Raw genomic sequence first — 23,350 nt, 5'->3', positions numbered from 1 at the left:
ACCCCCCCCCCCCCCCCCACCCACCCCCCACCCCACCCCCCCCACCCCACCCACCCCACCCCCCCCCCCCACCCCCCCACCCCCACCCCCCCCCACCCCCCCCACCCACCACCCCCCCCCACCCCCCCACCCCCACCCCCCCACCCCCCCCACCCCCCCCACCCCACCCAACCCCCCCCCCCCCCCCCACCACCCCCCCCACCCCACCCACCCCCCCCCCCCCCCCACCCCCCCACCCCCACCCCCACCCCCCCCACCCCCACCCCCCCCCCACCCCCCCCCACCCACCCACCCCCCCACCCACACACCCCCCCCCCCCACCACACCCACCCCCCACCCCCCCCCCCCCCACCCACCCCCCCCCCCCCACCCCCCACCCCCCCCCCCCACCCACCCCCCCCCCCACCACCCCCACCCCCCCCACCCCCACCCCCACACCCCCACCCCCCACCCCCCCCCCCCCACCCCCACCCCCCACCCCCCCACCCCCCACCCCCCACCACCCCCCCCCCACCCCCCACCCCCCCACCCCCCCACCCCCCCCCACCCCCCCCCCCCACCCCACCACCCCCCCCACCCCACCCCCACACCCCCCCCCCCCCCACCCCCCCCCCCACCCCCCCCCACCCCACCCCCCACCCCCCCCCCACCCCCCCCCCCCACCCCCCCACCCCACCCCCCCCCACCCCCACCCCCCCCACCCCCCCCACCCCCCCCCCCCCACCCCACCCCCCCACCCCCCCCCCACACCCCCCCCCCCCCCCCCCCCCCCCCCCCACCCCCCCCCACCACCCCCACCCCCCCACCCACCCCCCCACCCCACCCCACCCCCCCACCACCCCCCCACCCCCCACCCCCCCCCCCCCACCCACCCCCCCCCCCCCCCCCCCACCCCCCCCCCCCCCCCCCACCCACCCCCCACCCCCCCCACCCCCACCCCCCCCCACCCCACCCCCCCCCCCACCCCCCCACCCACCACCCCCACCCCCCCCCACACCCACCACCCACCCCCCACCCCCCCCCCCCACCCCACCCCCCCACACCCACACCCCACCCCCCCCACCCCCCACCACCCCCCACCCACCCCCACCCCACTCACCCCACCCCCCCCCACCACCCACCACCCCCCCACCCACCCCCCCCCCCCACACCCCCACACCCCCCACCCACCCCCCCACCCCCACCCCCACCCACCCACCCACCACCCACCACTCACCTCCACACCACCCCCCCACCCACCCCACCCACCCTCACTCACTCACCCATCCCCCCACCCACACACCCCACCCACCCCCCCCCACTCACTCCACCCACCACCCCTCACCCACCCCCCTCACCCACCCCCCACCCACCCACCCACCACCCCCTCACCCACCCACCCCCACTCACCCCACACACTCACCCACTCACATCGCTCACCTCACCCACTCACTCACTCACCCATCCACCCACCACGCATTCACTCATCCCCCACTCACCCTCGGCCAACCACCCCACCAACTAAGAAAACCCACTCACCAACTCACCCCACCCACCCACACCCACCCACCACACCCCCACCCACTCCACCCCACCCACCCACTCACCCACCATCAACTCATTCACCCACCCACCCACGCACCCACCCACCCACCCACCCACCCACCTCACTCACCCACCCACCCACTCACCCACCCACCCACCCACTCACTCACCCATCCACCCACTCACCCACCCCACCCACCCACTCACCCACCCACCCACTCACCCACCCACTCACCCACCCACCCACCCACCCACTCATTCACCCACCCACCCACTCACCCACTCACCCACTCACCCACCCACTCACCCACCACCCACCCACTCACCCACTCACCCACTCACCCACCCACCCACCCACTCACCCACTCACCCACCCACTCACCCACACACCCACTCACCCACCCACCCACTCACCCACTCACCCACCCACTCACCCACTCACCCACTCACCCACCTGTGCGTTTGTCCTACCTGCAGGCTCCGTCATGACCCAGAACACCTCCACCTCCTTGCCGGCGGTTGACACCACCGGCAACTTCACGTCCACCATCTCCGTGGCCGTATCTGAAAACCCATCCACCCCCTCCACCACCGCCTCCACCACCTCCAACTCCTCCACCCCCAGCCCCTCCCTCTCCACCACCGCCTCCACCACCTCCAACTCCTCCACCCCGAGCCTCTCCCTCTCCACCACCACCTCCACCACCGCCTCCACCACCTCCAACTCCTCCACCCCGAGCCCCTCCCTCTCCACCACCGCCTCCACCACCGCCTCCACCTCCTCCAACTCCTCCACCCCGAGCCCCTCCTACTCCACCACCACCTCCTACAACTTCTCCACCCCCTACAACCCGTCCACCACCTCCACCCCCTCCAACTCCACCCCCACCACTTCCACCCCCTCCAATTCCTCTATCACCTCCACCCCCTCCTCCTCCACCACCACCTCCACCCCCTCCTCCTCCACCACCACCTCCACCACCACATCCACCCCCACATCCACCACCACATCCACCCCCACATCCACCACCACATCCACCCCCACCTCCACCACCACGGGTACCAGTGGCAACTCCTCCACCGCCATCATCAGCAACTCCACGTCCGTCGCGAACTCGACAGCCGCTACATCAATCATCACAACGACTGTGAGTCCGCCATGGCGACATCAACCACGACATCAACAACAACAGCCATAACATCAACCACAACAACAACATCAACAACAACCATAACATCAGCAACCACAACAACAACATCAACCACAACATCAACAACAACAGCCATAACATCAACAACAACCATAACATCAGCAACCACAAGAACAACATCAACCACAACATCAACAACAACAGCCATAACATCAACAACAACCATAACATCAGCAACCACAAGAACAACATCAACCACAACATCAACAACAACAACCATAACATCAGCAACAACAACAACAACATCAACCACAACATCATCAATAACATCATAAACCACAACATCAACCACAACATCAACAACCATAACATCAACAACAACAACAACATCAACAACAACCATAACATCAGCAAGCACAACAACAACATCAACAACAACATCATAAACCACAAAATCAACAACAACAACAACAACATCAACAACAACCATAACATCAACAACCACAACAACAACAACATCAACAACATCATAAACCACAAAATCAACAACAACATCAACAACAACCACAACAACAACAACATCAACAACCATAACATCAGCAACCACAACAACAACATCAACAACCACAGCAACATCAACAACCATAACATCAACATCAACAACAACAACATCATAAACCACAACATCAACAACAACATCATCAACAACAACAACCACAACAACATCAACAACCATAACATCAACAACAACACCATCAACAACAACATCAACAACATCAAGGACATCAACAACCATAACATCAGCAACCACAACAACATCAACAACCACAGCAACATCAACAACCATAACATCAACATCAACAACAACAACATCATAAACCACAACATCAACAACAACCATAACATCAACAACCACAACAACAACAACAACATCAACAACATCACAAACCACAAAATCAACAACATCAACAACAACCACAACAACAACAACATCAACAACCATAACATCAGCAACCACAACAACAACATCAACAACCACAGCAACATCAACAACCATAACATCAACATCAACAACAACAACATCATAAACCACAACATCAACAACCATAACATCAACAACAACAACAACATCAACAACAACCATAACATCAACAACAACACCATCAACGACAACATCAACAACATCAAGGACATCAACAACACCATCAAATACAACCACCATTCACTACGAGACACATACAGACGCACAACAACAACCGCCATTCGCCACTAAGTGGCGGTGACGTCACCACGACGCTTGTGCCAGGCCAAGTGCACCTTGAGGCTGCCACGTGAAGTGTCGAACGCCCGCTGGCAGGAGGTCACGTGGCAGACCCAGCAGGTGCCATGGGTTGACTGCTGTGCCAGGCTAGGTGCATGAGGAGGAGGTCACGGGGCAGACCCAGCAGGTGCCACGGGTCGACTGACCGAGATGACCGAGATGACTGGCCGATGCACCACCTGTGCCCCCTACTGTGCCAACTCGCTGGGCTTTAGCCACCCGGCGCTCCGCTCGTTGTTGTGAGCATCGCTCCTCCGCCCTCCGTTGTTGTTGGAGGGCGACTGCCTCCAACTGCCCAGTAGCGTCCTTCACGAGCCTCCTCCACAGAGGCCGATCTTGACACCGCTGGTACCAGTCATCGGCAAGTCCACTCAGCTCCACGTCCTCCTGTACCACATCACTCCATCTCTTCTCTAGCGCGTGTCATTCACTCACCCACTCACTCAACCACAATTGGGAGTTGTGGGGGTGGAGTGTCCGATGGTACAAAATACCCAGGCAGGTGCTTAGTTTTGGTGGGGCTGATGGTAAGGCCCCACCTCTTAGTGGCACGCTCCAGTCTCAGCAGCAGCGTCTCCAACTCCTCCTCTGAATGAGCAGCTATTACCAAATCATCGGCATACATAAAATGGTTGACCAATAGGGAGCCATCCCTTGACTGTACCCGGGCATCGATCAGCCTCCCATTGTATCTGTACCAAATGTAGATTCCTCCGGTACAGCTATTGAAGGCTTCACGAACTACGCGGTCAAAATAGATGTTAAATAATGTGGGAGCCAGAGGACATCCCTGTCGCACCCCAAGGTGAACAGGGAATGGCTCCGACTCCCGGCCACGTAGTTTTACCCGGGCCCGCTCACCATCATGAAGGTCCTTAATGATCGTGAGCAGAGGGTCAGGGACTCCGAAAGCACGAAGAACAACCCATAGCCCAGGCCTACTGATGCTATCATAGGCCTTGACCAGGTCAATAAAGCAGAGATGTAGGTCTTGTTGGAATTCCCTACACCTCTGCTGCAGCAGACGGACAGAAAATATGAAATCTTTTTGGGGCTCCGCAAGCCTCTCCTCAGCGTGCCTAGCAAGGCGATGTTGAATAATCCTTGCCAGGACCTTTCCCGGCCTCACACTGAGGAGTGAGATGCCCCTGTAGTTGTTGCAGTATGTGCGGTCCCCCTTCTTAAAGAGGGGGACCACCAGGGCATCCTTCCAATCCTGCGGAACCCGTCCAGTGGTCCAGACTGTTGTTATGATGTCATGTAGGGCAGTTTGTGCACAAACGCCACCCTCCCTCAGCATTTCGCTTGGGAGATCATCTCTGCCCGGTGCCTTTCCTGGTCTCAGACTCCGGATCGCCTTCAGTACTTCCTCAACAGATGGCACCTCAGCCAGCCACTCACAGGGGGTGACCTCCTCCAATATTTGAGGCACCGCAGCCTCAGCAGGGTCATCCCCACTTTGGGCCATGATGTTTTCCTGGCTGAGGGATTTCAAATTCCCACAGGACCTCACAGAAATGCTCAGCAAATCTGCAAACCTGTTCCTAGGGGTCGGAGATTGGATCACCGTTTTGTCCCCTAATGATGGTAATCGGTGTGGCGCTGCAGGTTACTTTGTTGATGGAGTTTAATAGCGATTTGTGATCGCGGGCCACTGAGGCAGACTCCATCTCCTCAGCAACCCGCGACCACCACCCATCATCCTTGCAGCGCCTTACGGCTCTCCGAACCTCCGAGCGAAGTCTGACGTGGGATGCTGTAGCCGATGAGAGTGGGCCTGTCACCTTTTCTCAACGAACCTGAACACCTCCTCTGTCAGCCAGGGTTTCTGGGGAGGTCTGGACCGCGTACCCAAAGCAGCCATTGCAGATGCATGCGTCACAGACAGACAGACACACACACACACAGACAGACACACACACACACAGACACACACACACAGACACACACACAGACACACACACACAGACACACACACAGACACACACAGTGACACACACACAGACACACACACAGACACACACAGACACACACACAGACACACACAGACACACACACACAGACACACACACACACACACAGACACACACACACAGACACACACACAGACACACACACACAGACACACACACACAGACCCACACACACAGACCCACACACACAGACACACACACACAGACACACACACACAGACACACACAGACACACACACACAGACACACACACAGACACACACACAGACAGAGACAGCGGGGTGATGATGATGATGATGCTGATGATGATGTTACTCATGATGATGTTGCTGCTATTGATGATGCTGATGATGCCGATGATGATGCTGATGATGTTGTTACTGTTGATGATGATGTTGCTGCTATTGATGATGCTGATGATGCTGATGATGTTGTTACTGATGATGCTGATGATGCCGCTGCTATTGATGATGCTGATGATGCCGCTGCTATTGATGATGCTGATGATGCCGCTGCTATTGATGATGCTGATGATGCCGCTGCTATTGATGATGCTGATGATGCTGATGATGATGATGCTGCTATTGATGATACTGATGATGCTGATGATGATGATGTTGCTGCTATTGATGATGCTGATGATGATGATGAAGATGATGTTGCTGCTGCTATTGATGATGCTGATGATGCTGATGATGATGTTACTGATGATGATGTTACTGATGATGCTGATGATGATGTTGCTGCTGCTATTGATGATGCTGATGATGCTGATGATGATGTTACTGATGATGATGAAGATGATGTTGCTGCTGTTATTGATGATGCTGATGATGCTGATGATGATGCTGATGATGTTACTGATGATGCCACTGATGATGATGATGTTGCTATTGATGATGCTGATGATGCTGATGATACTGATGATGAAGATGATGTTGCTGCTGCTATTGATGATGCTGATGATGCTGATGATGATGCTGCTGATGATGTTACTGATGATGCCACTGATGATGATGATGTTGCTATTGATGATGATAATGATGCTGATGATACTGATGATGAAGATGATGTTGCTGCTGCTATTGATGATGCTGATGATGCTGATGATGATTCTGCTGATGATGTTACTGATGATGCCACTGATGATGATGATGTTGCTATTGATGATGCTGATGATGCCGATGATGATGATGTTGTTACTGATGATGATGCTGATGATGATACTGATGATGTTGTTACTGATGATGATGTTGTTACTGATGATGGTGATGCTGATGATGTTGTTTCGATCACAGGCGAAGAGTTCAAGTCTACCATCGCCCCGTGGCAGCGTGACCACGTGGAGTTTTGTGCCTGTGGCTCTCATCAGCACGGCGCTGCTGATGACAGAGTGGAGTGGCCTGTTCAGTGAGTCTCTGAGTGAGTGAGTCTCTGAGTGAGTCTCTGTGTGAGTGAGTCTCTGAGTGAGTCTCTGAGTGAGTCTCTGAGTGAGTGAGTCTCTGAGTGAGTCTTTGAGTGAGTGAGTCTCTGAGTGAGTCTCTGAGTGAGTCTCTGTGTGAGTTCCTGAGTCTCTGAGTCTCTGTGTGAGTTCCTGAGTCTCTGAGTCTCTGTGTGAGTTCCTGAGTCTCTGAGTGAGTGAGTCTCTGAGTGAGTGAGTCTCTGAGTGAGTCTTTGAGTGAGTCTCTGTGTGTCTGTGTGGGTCTCTGAGTGAGTCTCTGAGTGAGTCTCTGAGTGAGTCTCTGAGTGAGTCTCTGTGTGAGTGAGTCTCTGAGTGAGTCTCTGAGTGAGTCTCTGAGTGAGTGAGTCTCTGAGTGAGTCTTTGAGTGAGTGAGTCTCTGAGTGAGTCTCTGAGTGAGTCTCTGTGTGAGTTCCTGAGTCTCTGAGTCTCTGTGTGAGTTCCTGAGTCTCTGAGTCTCTGTGTGAGTTCCTGAGTCTCTGAGTGAGTGAGTCTCTGAGTGAGTGAGTCTCTGAGTGAGTCTCTGAGTGAGTGAGTCTCTGAGTGAGTCTCTGAGTGAGTGAGTCTCTGAGTGAGTCTCTGAGTGAGTGAGTCTCTGAGTGAGTCTCTGAGTGAGTGAGTCTCTGAGTGAGTCTCTGTGTGAGTTCCTGAGTCTCTGAGTGAGTCTCTGAGTGAGTGAGTCTCTGAGTCTCTGTGTGAGTTCCTGAGTCTCTGAGTCTCTGTGTGAGTTCCTGAGTCTCTGAGTCTCTGTGTGAGTTCCTGAGTCTCTAAGTGAATGAGTCTCTGAGTGAGTGAGTCTCTGTGTGAGTTCCTGAGTCTCTGAGTCTCTGTGTGAGTTCCTGAGTCTCTGAGTGAGTGAGTCTCTGAGTGAGTGAGTCTCTGAGTGAGTGAGTCTCTGTGTGAGTTCCTGAGTCTCTGAGTCTCTGTGTGAGTTCCTGAGTCTCTGAGTCTCTGTGTGAGTTCCTGAGTCTCTGAGTGAGTGAGTCTCTGTGTGAGTGAGTCTCTGAGTGAGTCTCTGAGTGAGTCTCTGTGTGAGTGAGTCTCTGTGTGAGTGAGTCTCTGAGTGAGTCTCTGAGTGAGTCTCTGAGTGAGTGAGTCTCTGAGTGAGTCTTTGAGTGAGTGAGTCTCTGAGTGAGTCTCTGAGTGAGTCTCTGTGTGAGTTCCTGAGTCTCTGAGTCTCTGTGTGAGTTCCTGAGTCTCTGAGTCTCTGTGTGAGTTCCTGAGTCTCTGAGTCTCTGTGTGAGTTCCTGAGTCTCTGAGTCTCTATGTGAGTTCCTGAGTCTCTGAGTGAGTGAGTCTCTGAGTGAGTGAGTCTCTGAGTGAGTGAGTCTCTGAGTGAGTCTCTGAGTGAGTCTCTGTGTGTCTGTGTGGGTCTCTGTGTGGGTCTCTGAGTGAGTCTCTGAGTGAGTCTCTGAGTGAGTCTCTGAGTGAGTGAGTCTCTGTGTGAGTGAGTCTCTGAGTGAGTCTCTGAGTGAGTCTCTGAGTGAGTGAGTCTCTGAGTGAGTCTCTGAGTGAGTGAGTCTCTGAGTGAGTCTCTGAGTGAGTTAGTCTATGTGTGAGTTCCTGAGTCTCTGAGTCTCTGTGTGAGTTCCTGAGTGTCTGAGTGAGTGAGTCTCTGAGTGAGTGAGTCTCTGAGTGAGTGAGTCTCTGAGTGAGTCTTTGAGTGAGTCTCTGTGTGTCTGTGTGGGTCTCTGTGTGGGTCTCTGAGTGAGTCTCTGAGTGAGTCTCTGAGTGAGTCTCTGTGTGAGTGAGTCTCTGAGTGAGTCTCTGAGTGAGTCTCTGAGTGAGTGAGTCTCTGAGTGAGTCTCTGAGTGAGTGAGTCTCTGAGTGAGTCTCTGAGTGAGTCTCTGTGTGAGTTCCTGAGTCTCTGAGTCTCTGTGTGAGTTCCTGAGTCTCTGAGTGAGTGAGTCTCTGAGTGAGTGAGTCTCTGAGTGAGTGAGTCTCTGAGTGAGTCTTTGAGTGAGTCTCTGTGTGTCTGTGTGGGTCTCTGTGTGTGTGTCTCTGAGTGAGTGAGTCTCTGTGTGTCTGTGTGGGTCTCTGTGTGGGTCTCTGAGTGAGTCTCTGAGTGAGTCTCTGAGTGAGTCTCTGAGTGAGTGAGTCTCTGTGTGAGTGAGTCTCTGAGTGAGTCTCTGAGTGAGTGAGTCTCTGAGTGAGTCTCTGAGTGAGTGAGTCTCTGAGTGAGTCTCTGAGTGAGTCTCTGTGTGAGTTCCTGAGTCTCTGAGTCTCTGTGTGAGTTCCTGAGTCTCTGAGTGAGTGAGTCTCTGAGTGAGTGAGTCTCTGAGTGAGTGAGTTTCTGAGTGAGTCTCTGAGTGAGTGAGTCTCTGAGTGAGTCTCTGTGTGAGTTCCTGAGTCTCTGAGTCTCTGTGTGAGTTCCTGAGTCTCTGAGTGAGTGAGTCTCTGAGTGAGTCTCTGAGTGAGTCTCTGTGTGAGTTCCTGAGTCTCTGAGTCTCTGTGTGAGTTCCTGAGTCTCTGAGTCTCTGTGTGAGTTCCTGAGTCTCTGAGTGAGTGAGTCTCTGAGTGAGTCTCTGAGTGAGTCTCTGAGTGAGTTCCTGAGTCTCTGAGTTTCTGTGTGCGTTCCTGAGTCTCTGAGTGAGTGAGTCTCTGAGTGAGTGAGTCTCTGAGTGAGTGAGTCTCTGAGTGAGTCTCTGAGTGAGTATCTGTGTGAGTTCCTGAGTCTCTGAGTCTCTGTGTGAGTTCCTGAGTCTCTGAGTGAGTGAGTCTCTGAGTGAGTGATTCTCTGAGTGAGTGAGTCTCTGAGTGAGTCTCTGAGTGAGTCTCTGTGTGAGTTCCTGAGTCTCTGAGTCTCTGTGTGAGTTCCTGAGTCTCTGAGTCTCTGTGTGAGTTCCTGAGTCTCTGAGTCTCTGTGTGAGTTCCTGAGTCTCTGAGTGAGTGAGTCTCTGAGTGAGTGAGTCTCTGAGTGAGTGAGTCTCTGAGTGAGTGAGTCTCTGAGTGAGTGAGTCTTTGAGTGAGTCTCTGTGTGTCTGTGTGGGTCTCTGTGTGTGTGTCTCTGAGTGAGTGAGTCTCTGTGTGTCTGTGTGGGTCTCTGTGTGGGTCTCTGAGTGAGTCTCTGAGTGAGTCTCTGAGTGAGTCTCTGTGTGAGTGAGTCTCTGTGAGAGTCTCTGAGTGTGTCTCTGAGTGAGTGAGTCTCTGAGTGAGTATCTGAGTGAGTGAGTCTCTGAGTGTGGGTCTGAGTGTTTGTCTGAGTGAGTGAGTCTCTGAGTGAGTGAGTCTCTGTGTGAGTCTCTGAGTGAGTCTCTGAGTGAGTCTCTGAGTGAGTGAGTCTCTGAGTGAGTCTCTGAGTGAGTCTCTGTGGGTCTCTGAGTGAGTCTGAGTGAGTCTCTGTGAGAGTCTCTGAGTGAGTCTGTGAGTGAGTCTCTGAGTGAGTCTCTGAGTGAATCTCTGAGTGTGTCTCTGTGTGTGTGTCTCTGTGTGTGTGTCTCTGTGTGAGTCTCTGAGTGTGTCTCTGTGTGTGTCTGTGTGGGTCTCTGTGGGTCTCTGTGTGAGTCTCTGAGTGAGTCTCTGAGTGAGACTTTGTGTGTGTCTCTGTGTGTGTGTCTCTGTGTGTGTGTCTCTGTGTGAGTCTCTGAGTGAGTCTCTGTGTGTGTCTGTGTGGGTCTCTGTGGGTCTCTGTGTGAGTCTCTGAGTGAGTCTCTGAGTGAGACTTTGTGTGTGTCTCTGTGTGTGTCTCTGTGTGTGTCTCTGTGTGTGTCTCTGTGTGTGAGTCTCTGTGTGAGTCTCTGAGTGAGTCTCTGAGTGAGTCTCTGTGTGAGTCTCTGAGTGAGTCTCTGTGTGAGTCTCTGAGTGAGTCTGAGTGAGTCTCTGAGTGAGTCTTTGTGTGTGTCTCTGAGTGAATCTCTGAGTGAGTCTCTGTGTGAGTGAGTCTCTGTGAGAGTCTCTGTGTCTCTGAGTGAGTCCCTGAGTCTCTGAGTGAGTCTCTGAGTGAGTCTTTGTGTGAGTCTCTGTGAGTCTCTGTGAGTCTGTGTGAGTCTATGAGTGTCTCTGTGCGTGTGTCTGTGTGTCTCTGTGCGTGTCTCTGTGCGTGTCTCTGTGCGTGTCTCTGTGTGCGTCTCTGTGTGCGTCTCTGAGTGAGTCTCTGAGTGAGTCTCTGAGTGAGTCTCTGAGTGAGTGAGTCTCTGAGTGAGTCTCTGAGTGAGTCTCTGAGTGAGTCTTTGTGTGAGTCTCTGTGAGAGACTCTGAGTGTGTGAGTCTCTGAGTGAGTCTCTGTGTGTGTCTCTGTGTGAGTCTCTGTGTGAGTTCCTGAGTCTCTGAGTCTCTGTGTGAGTTCCTGAGTCTCTGAGTGAGTGAGTCTCTGAGTGAGTCTCTGAGTGAGTCTCTGAGTGAGTTCCTGAGTCTCTGAGTTTCTGTGTGCGTTCCTGAGTCTCTGAGTGAGTGAGTCTCTGAGTGAGTGAGTCTCTGAGTGAGTGAGTCTCTGAGTGAGTCTCTGAGTGAGTCTCTGTGTGAGTTCCTGAGTCTCTGAGTCTCTGTGTGAGTTCCTGAGTCTCTGAGTGAGTGAGTCTCTGAGTGAGTGAGTCTCTGAGTGAGTGAGTCTCTGAGTGAGTCTCTGAGTGAGTCTCTGTGTGAGTTCCTGAGTCTCTGAGTCTCTGTGTGAGTTCCTGAGTCTCTGAGTCTCTGTGTGAGTTCCTGAGTCTCTGAGTCTCTGTGTGAGTTCCTGAGTCTCTGAGTGAGTGAGTCTCTGAGTGAGTGAGTCTCTGAGTGAGTGAGTCTCTGAGTGAGTGAGTCTTTGAGTGAGTCTCTGTGTGTCTGTGTGGGTCTCTGTGTGTGTGTCTCTGAGTGAGTGAGTCTCTGTGTGTCTGTGTGGGTCTCTGTGTGGGTCTCTGAGTGAGTCTCTGAGTGAGTCTCTGAGTGAGTCTCTGTGTGAGTGAGTCTCTGTGAGAGTCTCTGAGTGTGTCTCTGAGTGAGTGAGTCTCTGAGTGAGTATCTGAGTGAGTGAGTCTCTGAGTGTGGGTCTGAGTGTTTGTCTGAGTGAGTGAGTCTCTGAGTGAGTGAGTCTCTGTGTGAGTCTCTGAGTGAGTCTCTGAGTGAGTCTCTGAGTGAGTGAGTCTCTGAGTGAGTCTCTGAGTGAGTCTCTGTGGGTCTCTGAGTGAGTCTCTGAGTGAGTCTCTGTGAGAGTCTCTGAGTGAGTCTGTGAGTGAGTCTCTGAGTGAGTCTCTGAGTGAATCTCTGAGTGTGTCTCTGTGTGTGTGTCTCTGTGTGTGTGTCTCTGTGTGAGTCTCTGAGTGTGTCTCTGTGTGTGTCTGTGTGGGTCTCTGTGGGTCTCTGTGTGAGTCTCTGAGTGAGTCTCTGAGTGAGACTTTGTGTGTGTCTCTGTGTGTGTGTCTCTGTGTGTGTGTCTCTGTGTGAGTCTCTGAGTGAGTCTCTGTGTGTGTCTCTGTGTGTGTGTCTCTGTGTATGTCTCTGAGTGAGTCTCTGTGTGTGTCTCTGTGTGTGTCTCTGTGTGTGTCTCTGTGTGTGAGTCTCTGTGTGAGTCTCTGAGTGAGTCTCTGAGTGAGTCTCTGTGTGAGTCTCTGAGTGAGTCTCTGTGTGAGTCTCTGAGTGAGTCTGAGTGAGTCTCTGAGTGAGTCTTTGTGTGTGTCTCTGAGTGAATCTCTGAGTGAGTCTCTGTGTGAGTGAGTCTCTGTGAGAGTCTCTGTGTCTCTGAGTGAGTCCCTGAGTCTCTGAGTGAGTCTCTGAGTGAGTCTTTGTGTGAGTCTCTGTGAGTCTCTGTGAGTCTGTGTGAGTCTATGAGTGTCTCTGTGCGTGTGTCTGTGTGTCTCTGTGCGTGTCTCTGTGCGTGTCTCTGTGCGTGTCTCTGTGTGCGTCTCTGTATGCGTCTCTGAGTGAGTCTCTGAGTGAGTCTCTGAGTGAGTCTCTGAGTGAGTGAGTCTCTGAGTGAGTCTCTGAGTGAGTCTCTGAGTGAGTCTTTGTGTGAGTCTCTGTGAGAGACTCTGAGTGTGTGAGTCTCTGAGTGAGTCTCTGTGTGTGTCTCTGTGTGAGTCTCTGTGTGAGTCTCTGAGTGACTCTCTGAGGGAGTGAGTCTCTGTGTGAGTCTCTGAGTGAGTCTCTGTGTGTGTCTCTGAGTGAATGAGTCTCTGAGTGAGTGAGTCTCTGAGTGAGTCTCTGAGTGAGTCTCTGAGTGAGTCTCTGCGTGAGTCTCTGAGTGAATCTTTGAGTGAGTCTCTGAGTGAGTCTCTGTGTGTGTCTCTGAGTGAGTGAGTCTGAGTGAGTGAGTCTCTGCGTGAGTGAGTCTCTGCGTGAGTCTCTGAGTGAGTCTCTGTGGGAGTCTCTGAGTGAGTCTCTGTGTGTGTGTCTGTGTGTCTCTGTGTGAATCTTTGAGTGAGTCTCTGTGTGTCTCTGCGTGAGTCTCTGAGTGAGTCTCTGTGTGTGTGTCTGTGTGTCTCTGTGTGAATCTTTGAGTGAGTCTCTGTGTGTCTCTGCGTGAGTCTCTGAGTGAGTTTCTGTGGGAGTCTCTGAGTGAGTCTCTGTGTGTGTGTCTGTGAGTCTCTGTGTGAATCTTTGAGTGAGCCTCTGAGTGAATCTTTGAGTGAGTCTCTGTGTGAGTCTTTGTGTGAGTCTCTGTGTGTCTCTGTGTGTGTCTCTGTGTGAGTCTCTGTGTGAGTCTCTGAGTGAGTCTCTGAGTGAGTCTCTGTGTGAGTCTCTGAGTGCGTCTCTGAGTGAGTCTCTGAGTGAGTCTGTGAGTGAGTCTCTGAGTGAATATTTGTGTGAGTCTCTGTGTGAGTCTCTGTGAGTCTCTGAGTGAGTCTCTCAGTGAGTCTCTGAGTGAGTCTCTGTGAGTGAGCCTCTGAGTGAATCTTTGAGTGAGTCTCTGTGTGAGTCTTTGTGTGAGTCTCTGTGTGTCTCTGTGTGTGTCTCTGTGTGTGTCTCTGTGTGAGTCTCTGTGTGAGTCTCTGAGTGAGTCTCTGAGTGAGTCTCTGTGTGAGTCTCTGAGTGAGTCTTTGAGTGAGTCTCTGAGTGAATCTTTGAGTGAGTCTCTGTGTGTGTCTCTGTGTGTGTCTCTGTGTGAGTCTCTGTGTGAGTCTCTGAGTGAGTCTTTGAGTGAGTCTCTGTGTGAGTCTCTGTGTGAGTCTCTGAGTGAGTCTCTGAGTGAGTCTCTGAGTGAGTCTCTGAGTGAGTCTTTGAGTGAGTCTCTGAGTGAATCTTCGTGTGAGTCTCTGTGTGAGTCTCTGTGAGTCTCTGAGTGAGTATCTGTGTGTGAGTCTCTGAGTGAGTCTTTGAGTGAGTCTCTGTGTGAGTCTCTGTGAGTCTCTGAGTGAGTCTCTGAGTGAGTCTCTGAGTGAATCTTTGTGTGTGTCTCTGTGTGAGTCTCTGTGAGTCTCTGAGTGAGTCTCTGAGTGAGTCTCTGAGTGAGTCTCTGAGTGAGTCTCTGAGTGAGTCTCTGCGTGAGTCTCTGTGTGAGTCTCTGAGTGAGTCTCTGAGTGAGTCTCTGAGTGAGTCTCTGCGTGAGTCTCTGTGTGAGTCTCTGAGTGAGTCTCTGAGTGAGTCTCTGCGTGAGTCCCTGTGTGAGTTTCTGTGAGTCTCTGAGTGAGTCTCTCAGTGAGTCTCTGAGTGAGTCTCTGAGTGAATCTTTGTGTGTGTCTCTGTGTGAGTCTCTGTGAGTCTCTGAGTGAGTCTCTGAGTGAGTCTCTGAGTGAGTCTCTGTGTGAGTCTCTGAGTGAGTCTCTGAGTGAGTCTCTGAGTGAGTCTCTGAGTGAGTCTCTGCGTGAGTCTCTGCATGAGTCTCTGTGTGAGTCTCTGTGAGTCTCTGAGTGAGTCTCTCAGTGAGTCTCTGAGTGAGTCTCTGCGTGAGTCTCTGAGTGAATCTTTGTGTGAGTCTCTGTGTGAGTCTCTGAGTGAGTCTCTGAGTGTGTCTCATTGAGTCTCTGAGTGAGTCTCTGTGTGAGTCTCTGAGTGAGTCTCTGAGTGAGTCTCTGAGTGAGTCTCTGCGTGAGTCTCTGCGTGAGTCTTTGTGTGAGTCTCTGTGAGTCTCTGAGTGAGTCTCTCAGTGAGTCTCTGAGTGAGTCTCTGCGTGAGTCTCTGTGTGAGTCTCTGTGAGTCTCTGAGTGAGTCTCTCAGTGAGTCTCTGAGTGAGTCTTTGAGTGAGTCTCTGAGTGAATCTTTGTGTGAGTCTCTGTGTGAGTCTCTGAGTGAGTCTCTGAGTGAGTCTCAGTGAGTCTCTGAGTGAGTCTCTGTGTGAGTCTCTGAGTGAATCTTTGTGTGAGTCTCTGTGTGAGTCTCTGTGAGTCTCTGAGTGAGTCTCTGAGTGAGTCTCTCAGTGAGTCTCTGAGTCTGTAACTCTGTTTGTGTCTCTGTGTTGCAGGTCTATGGAGCAATGCTGGATTTTAACTCAAAGACACTCACACACCGACATACACACATTAGAACACACACAGACACACACACACACAGACATACACACATTAGAACACACACACACCGACACACACACATTATAACACACACAGACACACACACACACAGACATACACACATTATAACACACACAGACACACACACACACAGACATACACACATTAGAACACACACACACCGACACACACACATTATAACACACACAGACACACACACACACAGACACACACACATTATAACACACACAGACACACACACATACACACATTAGAACACACACAGACACACACACACACACACACAGACACACACACACATTATAACACACACAGACACACACACAGACACACACACACATTATAACTCACACAGACACACACACACACCGACATACACACACACACACAGACACACACACACACCGGCATACACACATTACAACACACACAGACACACACACAGACACACACACACATTATAACACACACATACACACACACATTATAACTCACACAGACACACACACACCGACATACACACACACAGACACACATTACAACACATACAGCCAAAAGTTAATTTTAACATTCAACGATTAATTGACTTAAATGCTAATTTTAACACTCAAAGTGTAATTGATTTAAATGTTAATTTTAACACTCAAAGTGTAATTGTTTTAAAAGCTAATTTGAACACTCAAAGTTTAATTGATTTAAATGTTAATTTTAACATTCAGCGTTTAATTGACTTAAATGCTAATTTTAACACTCAAAGTGTAATTGATTTAACTGTTAATTTTAACACTCAAAGTGTAATTGATTTAAAAGCTAATTTGAACACTCAACGTTTAATTGATTTAAATGTTAATTTGAACACTCAACGATTAATTGATTTAAATGTTAATTTTAACATTCATCGTTTAATTGACTTAAATGCTAATTTTAACACTCAAAGTGTAATTGATTTAAATGTTAATTTTAACACTCAACGATTAATCGATTTAAAATTTAATTTTAACATTCAGCGTTTAATTGACTTAAATGCTAATTTTAACACTCAAAGTGTAATTGATTTAAAAGCTAATTTGAACACTCAACGTTTAATTGATTTAAATGTTAATTTTAACATTCAGCGTTTAATTGACTTAAATGTTAATTTTAACATTCAGCGTTTAATTGACTTAAATGCTAATTTTAACACTCAAAGTGTAATTGATTTAAACTTTATTTTTAAAACTCAGCGTTTAATTGATTTAAATGTTACTTTGAACACTCAACGATTAATCGATTTAAAATGTATTTTTAACATTCAGCGTTTAATTGACTTAAATGCTAATTTTAACACTCAAAGTGTAATTGATTTAAATGCTATTTTGAACATTCAACGTTTAATTGATTTAACTGATTTTATTTTTCCTGGTGGGGCGAGTGGTCAAATATAACCGCTTGGCATAATGCGTAAACATTCTATTACAATGTTACAATATTAACCTTAGCAACAATACTAAGAAATCATTACCACGATTACATAATTATTCTAAACAAAAAATTGTGTGTGTATCAGTTAAATTATTTCGATTGCTTTCTAAAGAATACATTAAACCGATGATTGCTTATTGATAACCGATCGATAACTCTGTGAGTCTTGAGAATGTCGCCCGAATCCCGGGTTTCCTCATTCAGGGTCTCAACATCATCAGTAGTATCATCATCATCATCAGTAGTAGTATCATCATCATCAGTAGTATCATCATCATCATGAGTAGTATCATCATCATCATCATCAGAAGTAGTGTCATCATCATCATCAGTAGTATCATCATCATCAGTAGTATCATCATCATCATGAGTAGTAGTATCATCATCATCATCAGTAGTAGTGTCATCATCATCATCAGTAGTATCATCATCATCATCAGTAGTATCATCATCATCAGTAGTAGTGTCATCATCATCATCAGTAGTATCATCATCATCATCAGTAGTATCATCATCATCATCAGTAGTATCATCATCATCATCATCAGTAGTATCATCATCATCATCAGTAGTATCATCAGTAGTAGTAGTATCATTATCATCAGTAGTATCATCATCATCATCAGTAGTATCATCATCATCAGTAGTATCATCATCATCATGAGTAGTAGTATCATCATCATCATCAGTAGTAGTGTCATCATCATCATCAGTAGTATCATCATCATCATCAGTAGTATCATCATCATCAGTAGTAGTATCATCATCATCATCATCAGTAGTATCATCATCATCATCAGTAGTATCATCAGTAGTAGTAGTATCATTATCATCAGTAGTATCATCATCATCATCATCAGTAGTATTATCATTATGAGTAGTATCATCATCATCAGTAGTAGTATCATCATCATCATTAGTAGTAGTATCATCATCAGTAGTAGTATCATCATCAGTAGTATCATCATCATCATCATCAGTAGTATCATCATCATCATCAGTAGTATCATCATCATCATCATCAGTAGTATCATCATCATCAGTAGTAGTATCATCATCATCAGTAGTAGTATCATCATCATCAGTAGTAGTATCATCATCATCAGTAGTAGTATCATCATCATCATCATCAGTAGTATCATCATCAGTAGTAGTATCGTCATCATCATCATCAGTAGTATCATCATCATCATCAGTAGTATCATCATCATCAGTAGTAGTATCATCATCATCATCAGTAGTAGTATCATCATCATCAGTAGTATCATCATCATCAATAGTAGTATCATCATCATCATCAGTAGGAGTAGTAGTATCATCGTGATGATTGTCATGATGATTATTGTGATGATCATGATTGTGATTATGATTATGATGATTGTGATGATGGTGATTGTAATGATGATGACCATGATGGTGATTGATGATGCTTGTAATGATGATGATTGCAATGATGATGATTGTAATTATGATGATTGTAATGATAATGTTCGTAATAATGATGATTGTGATGATGATGATTGTGATGATAATCATTGTAACCATTGTGATGATTGTGACGATGACGATGATGATGTCTATCGGATGTCCGTGTCACCTTCATCTGTGATTGTGTGCTCATTAAACTCAAAACGAATGGTGAAGACTCAATCTGGAGATGTTGACTACCTCGCCTGGTCTACAGGAGGTCGTGGGTTCGATCACAGACCCTGAGAGATGTTAACTACATCGCCTGGTATACAGGAGGTCGTGGGTTCAATACCAAACCCTGAGAGATGTTGACTACCTCGCCTGGTCTACAGGAGGTCGTGGGTTCCATCTCAGACCCTGAGAGATGTTGACTACCTCGCCTGGTCTACAGGAGGTCGTGGGTTCAATACCAAACCCTGAGAGATGTTGACTACCTCGCCTGGTCTACAGGAGGTCGCGGGTTCCATCTCAGACCCTGAGAGATGTTGACTACCTCGCCTGGTCTATAGGAGGTCGTGGGTTCGATCCCAGACCCTGAGAGATGCCGACTACCTCGCCTGGTCTACAGGAGGTCGTGGGTTCGATCCCAGACCCTGAGAGATGTTGACTACCTCGCCTGGTCTACAGGAGGTCGTGGGTTCGATCCCAGACCCTGAGAGATGTTGACTACCTCGCCTGGTCTACAGGAGGTTGTGGGTTTGATCCCAGACCCTGAGAGATGCCGACTACCTCGCCTGGTCTACAGGAGGTCGTGGGTTCGATCCCAGACCCTAAGAGATGTTGACTACCTCGCCTGGTCTACAGGAGGTCGTGGGTTCGATCCCAGACCCTGAGAGATGTTGACTACCTCGCCTGGTCTACAGGAGGTCGTGGGTTCGATCCCAGACCCTGAGAGATGTTGACTACCTCGCCTGGTCTACAGGAGGTCGTGGGTTCGATCCCAGACCCTGAGAGATGCCGACTACCTCGCCTGGTCTACAGGAGGTCGTGGGTTCGATCCCAGACCACGGTAACGTCCATCTTAGGTGGGGGGGGGGGACGCCATCTTAGGTGAGACGGTGACGCCATCTTTGGTGATGGAGACGCCATCTTAGGTTAGGGGGTGACACCATCTTAGGTGAGATGGTGACGCCATCTTAGGTTGGGGGGGACGCCATCTTAGGTTAGGGAGACGCCATCTTAGGTTAGGGGGTGACGCCATCTTAGGTGAGGGTAATGCCATCTAAGGTGAGACGGCGACGCCATCTTAGGTGAGACGGCGACGCCATCTTAGGTGAGACGGTGACACCATCTTAGGTGATGGAGACGCCATCTTAGGTTAGGGGGTGACGCCATCTTAGGTGAGGGAGACACCATCTTAGGTGATGGAGACGCCATCTTAGGTTAGGGGGTGACGCCATCGTAGGTGAGACGGTGACGCCATCTTAGGTGAGGAGAAGGGACGCTGTAACAGATCGTCCTTTTGGGATCGTTGTTTAAATCTCGGCGGGGCTCCTAGACGTTGCAGACGTTGTAGACGTTGCAGACGTTGTAGTCGTTGTAGACGTTGTAGACGTTGTAGACGTTGTAGACGTTGTAGACGTTGTAGACGTTGTAGTCGTTGTAGACGTTGTAGACGTTGTAGTCGTTGTAGACGTTGTAGACGTTGTAGACGTTGTAGTCGTTGTAGACGTTGTAGACGTTGTAGACGTTGTAGTCGTTGTAGACGTTGTAGACGTTGTAGACGTTGTAGTCATTGAAGTCGTTGTAGACGTTGTAGACGTTGTAGACGTTGTAGACGTTGTAGTCGTTGCAGTCGTTGTAGACGTTGTAGACGTTGTAGACGTTGTAGACGTTGTAGTCGTTGTAGACGTTGTAGTCGTTGTAGACGTTGTAGTCGTTGTAGAAGTTGCAGACGTTGTAGACGTTGCAGACGTTGCAGACGTTGCAGACGTTGCAGACGTTGCAGACGTTGCAGTCGTTGTAGACGTTGTAGACGTTGTAGTCGTTGTAGACGTTGTAGACGTTGTAGTCGTTGTAGACGTTGTAGACGTTGTAGACGTTGTAGTCGTTGTAGACGTTGTAGACGTTGTAGTCGTTGTAGACGTTGTAGACGTTGTAGACGTTGTAGACGTTGTAGTCGTTGTAGACGTTGTAGACGTTGTAGTCGTTGTAGACGTTGTAGTCGTTGTAGACGTTGTAGACGTTGTAGTCGTTGTAGACGTTGTAGACGTTGTAGACGTTGTAGACGTTGTAGTCGTTGTAGACATTGTAGACGTTGTAGACGTTGTAGACGTTGTAGTCGTTGTAGTCGTTGTAGTCGTTGTAGACGTTGTAGTCGTTGTAGTCGTTGTAGACGTTGTAGACGTTGTAGTCGTTGTAGACGTTGTAGACGTTGTAGTCGTTGTAGACGTTGTAGACGTTGTAGACGTTGTAGTCGTTGTAGACGTTGTAGACGTTGTAGACGTTGTAGACGTTGTAGACGTTGTAGTCGTTGTAGTCGTTGTAGACGTTGTAGTCGTTGTAGACGTTGTAGACGTTGCAGTCGTTGTAGACGTTGCAGACGTTGTAGACGTTGCAGACGTTGCAGCCGTTGCAGACGTTGCAGACGTTGCAGACGTTGCAGACGTTGCAGACGTTGTAGTCGTTGTAGACGTTGCAGACGTTGCAGTCGTTGTAGACGTTGTAGACGTTGTAGTTGTTGTAAACGTTGTAGACGTTGTAGATGTTGTAGACGTTGTAGACGTTGTAGTCGTTGTAGACGTTGTAGTCGTTGTAGACGTTGCAGACGTTGCAGACGTTGCAGACGTTGCAGCCGTTGTAGACGTTGTAGACGTTGTAGACGTTGTAGTCGTTGTAGACGTTGTAGTCGTTGTAGTCGTTGTAGACGTTGTAGACGTTGCAGACGTTGTAGACGTTGCAGTCGTTGTAGACGTTGTAGTCGTTGTAGACGTTGTAGACGTTGCAGACGTTGCAGACGTTGCAGACGTTGCAGACGTTGCAGACGTTGCAGACGTTGTAGACGTTGTACCCGTTGTAGACGTTGTAGACGTTGTAGACGTTGTAGACGTTGCAGACATTGCAGACGTTGTAGTCGTTGTAGCCGTTGTAGCCGTTGTAGACGTTGTAGACGTTGCAGACGTTGTAGACGTTACAGACGTTGTAGACGTTGCAGACGTTGCAGACGTTGTAGACGTTGCAGACGTTGCAGACGTTGCAGTCGTTGTAGACGTTGCAGACGTTGCAGACGTTGCAGACGTTGCAGACGTTGTAGTCGTTGTAGACGTTGTAGACGTTGTAGACGTTGTAGACGTTGCAGTCGTTGCAGACGTTGCAGACGTTGCAGTCGTTGTAGACGTTGCAGACGTTGCAGACGTTGCAGACGTTGCAGTCGTTGCAGACGTTGCAGACGTTGCAGACGTTGCAGACGTTGTAGTCGTTGTAGACGTTGCAGACGTTGTAGAAGTTGCAGACGTTGTAGACGTTGCAGACGTTGCAGACGTTGCAGACGTTGCAGACGTTGTAGACGTTGTAGTCGTTGTAGACGTTGTAGTCGTTGTAGACGTTGTAGACGTTGTAGACGTTGTAGTCGTTGTAGACGTTGTAGACGTTGTAGTCGTTGTAGACGTTGTAGACGTTGTAGACGTTGTAGTCGTTGTAGACGTTGTAGTCGTTGTAGACGTTGTAGACGTTGTAGACGTTGTAGACGTTGTAGTCGTTGTAGACGTTGTAGTCGTTGTAGACGTTGTAGCCGTTGTAGACGTTGTAGACGTTGTAGACGTTGCAGACGTTGCAGACGTTGCAGCCGTTGCAGACGTTGCAGACGTTGCAGACGTTGTAGTCGTTGTAGACGTTGTAGACGTTGTAGACGTTGTAGTCGTTGTAAACGTTGTAGACGTTGCAGACGTTGCAGACGTTGCAGACGTTGCAGACGTTGCAGACGTTGCAGACGTTGCAGACGTTGTAGACGTTGTAGACGTTGTAGTCGTTGTAGTCGTTGTAGACGTTGCAGACGTTGTAGACGTTGCAGTCGTTGTAGACGTTGTAGTCGTTGTAGACGTTGTAGACGTTGTAGACGTTGTAGTCGTTGTAGTCGATGTAGTCGTTGTAGACGTTGCAGACGTTGTAGAAGTTGCAGACGTTGTAGACGTTGCAGACGTTGCAGACGTTGCAGACGTTGCAGACGTTGTAGACGTTGTAGTCGTTGTAGACGTTGTAGTCGTTGTAGACGTTGTAGACGTTGTAGACGTTGTAGTCGTTGTAGACGTTGTAGACGTTGTAGTCGTTGTAGACGTTGTAGACGTTGTAGACGTTGTAGACGTTGTAGACGTTGTAGTCGTTGTAGACGTTGTAGACGTTGCAGTCGTTGTAGACGTTGCAGACGTTGCAGTCGTTGAAGACGTTGCAGACGTTGCAGTCGTTGTAGACGTTGCAGACGTTGTAGACGTTGCAGACGTTGTAGACGTTGCAGTCGTTGTAGACGTTGCAGACGTTGTAGACGTTGCAGTCGTTGTAGACGTTGCAGACGTTGTAGACGTTGTAGACGTTGTAGACGTTGTAGACGTTGCAGTCGTTGTAGACGTTGTAGACGTTGTAGACGTTGTAGCCGTTGTAGACGTTGCAGACGT

The 23,350-nt window shown here is 49.8% G+C and overlaps 1 protein-coding gene across 2 annotated transcripts; it reads left to right on the top strand.

Moving 5' to 3' along the window:
• The first annotated feature begins 1,977 nt into the window (after positions 1–1,977).
• On the top strand, positions 1,978–18,923 carry LOC144738337 (uncharacterized). 2 transcript variants are annotated; one of them, XM_078621383.1, is made up of 3 exons: positions 1,978–2,672; positions 7,268–7,379; positions 15,743–18,923. In XM_078621383.1, the coding sequence occupies exons 1-3, from the start codon at positions 2,010–2,012 to the stop codon at positions 15,766–15,768; spliced, it is 801 nt and encodes a 266-aa protein (XP_078477509.1). In that variant the 5' UTR covers positions 1,978–2,009; the 3' UTR covers positions 15,769–18,923. The 2 variants fall into 2 exon arrangements, with proteins under 2 accessions (XP_078477509.1, XP_078477508.1); XM_078621382.1 differs by having other exon boundaries at positions 7,268–7,391.
• Positions 18,924–23,350: the final 4,427 nt, after the last annotated feature.

This window comes from Lampetra planeri, chromosome 81 (genome assembly GCF_965212315.1).
Source record: "Lampetra planeri chromosome 81, kcLamPlan1.2.h2, whole genome shotgun sequence".
Classification (NCBI taxonomy): domain Eukaryota; kingdom Metazoa; phylum Chordata; class Hyperoartia; order Petromyzontiformes; family Petromyzontidae; genus Lampetra; species Lampetra planeri.
Note: the sequence above shows the minus strand (reverse complement) of the source record. Positions and strands in the feature narration are given on the sequence as shown.

Excerpts from the sequence above, each read along its gene's own strand:
- LOC144738337 (XM_078621382.1), top strand. The coding sequence starts at position 2,010 with ATGACCCAGAACACCTCCACCTCCTTGCCGGCGGTTGACACCACCGGC. Across the intron at positions 2,673-7,267 it reads CATCAATCATCACAACGACT|GCGAAGAGTTCAAGTCTACC; the intron begins GTGAGTCCGCCA and ends TTTCGATCACAG. Across the intron at positions 7,392-15,742 it reads CCTGTTCAGTGAGTCTCTGA|GTCTATGGAGCAATGCTGGA; the intron begins GTGAGTGAGTCT and ends TCTGTGTTGCAG.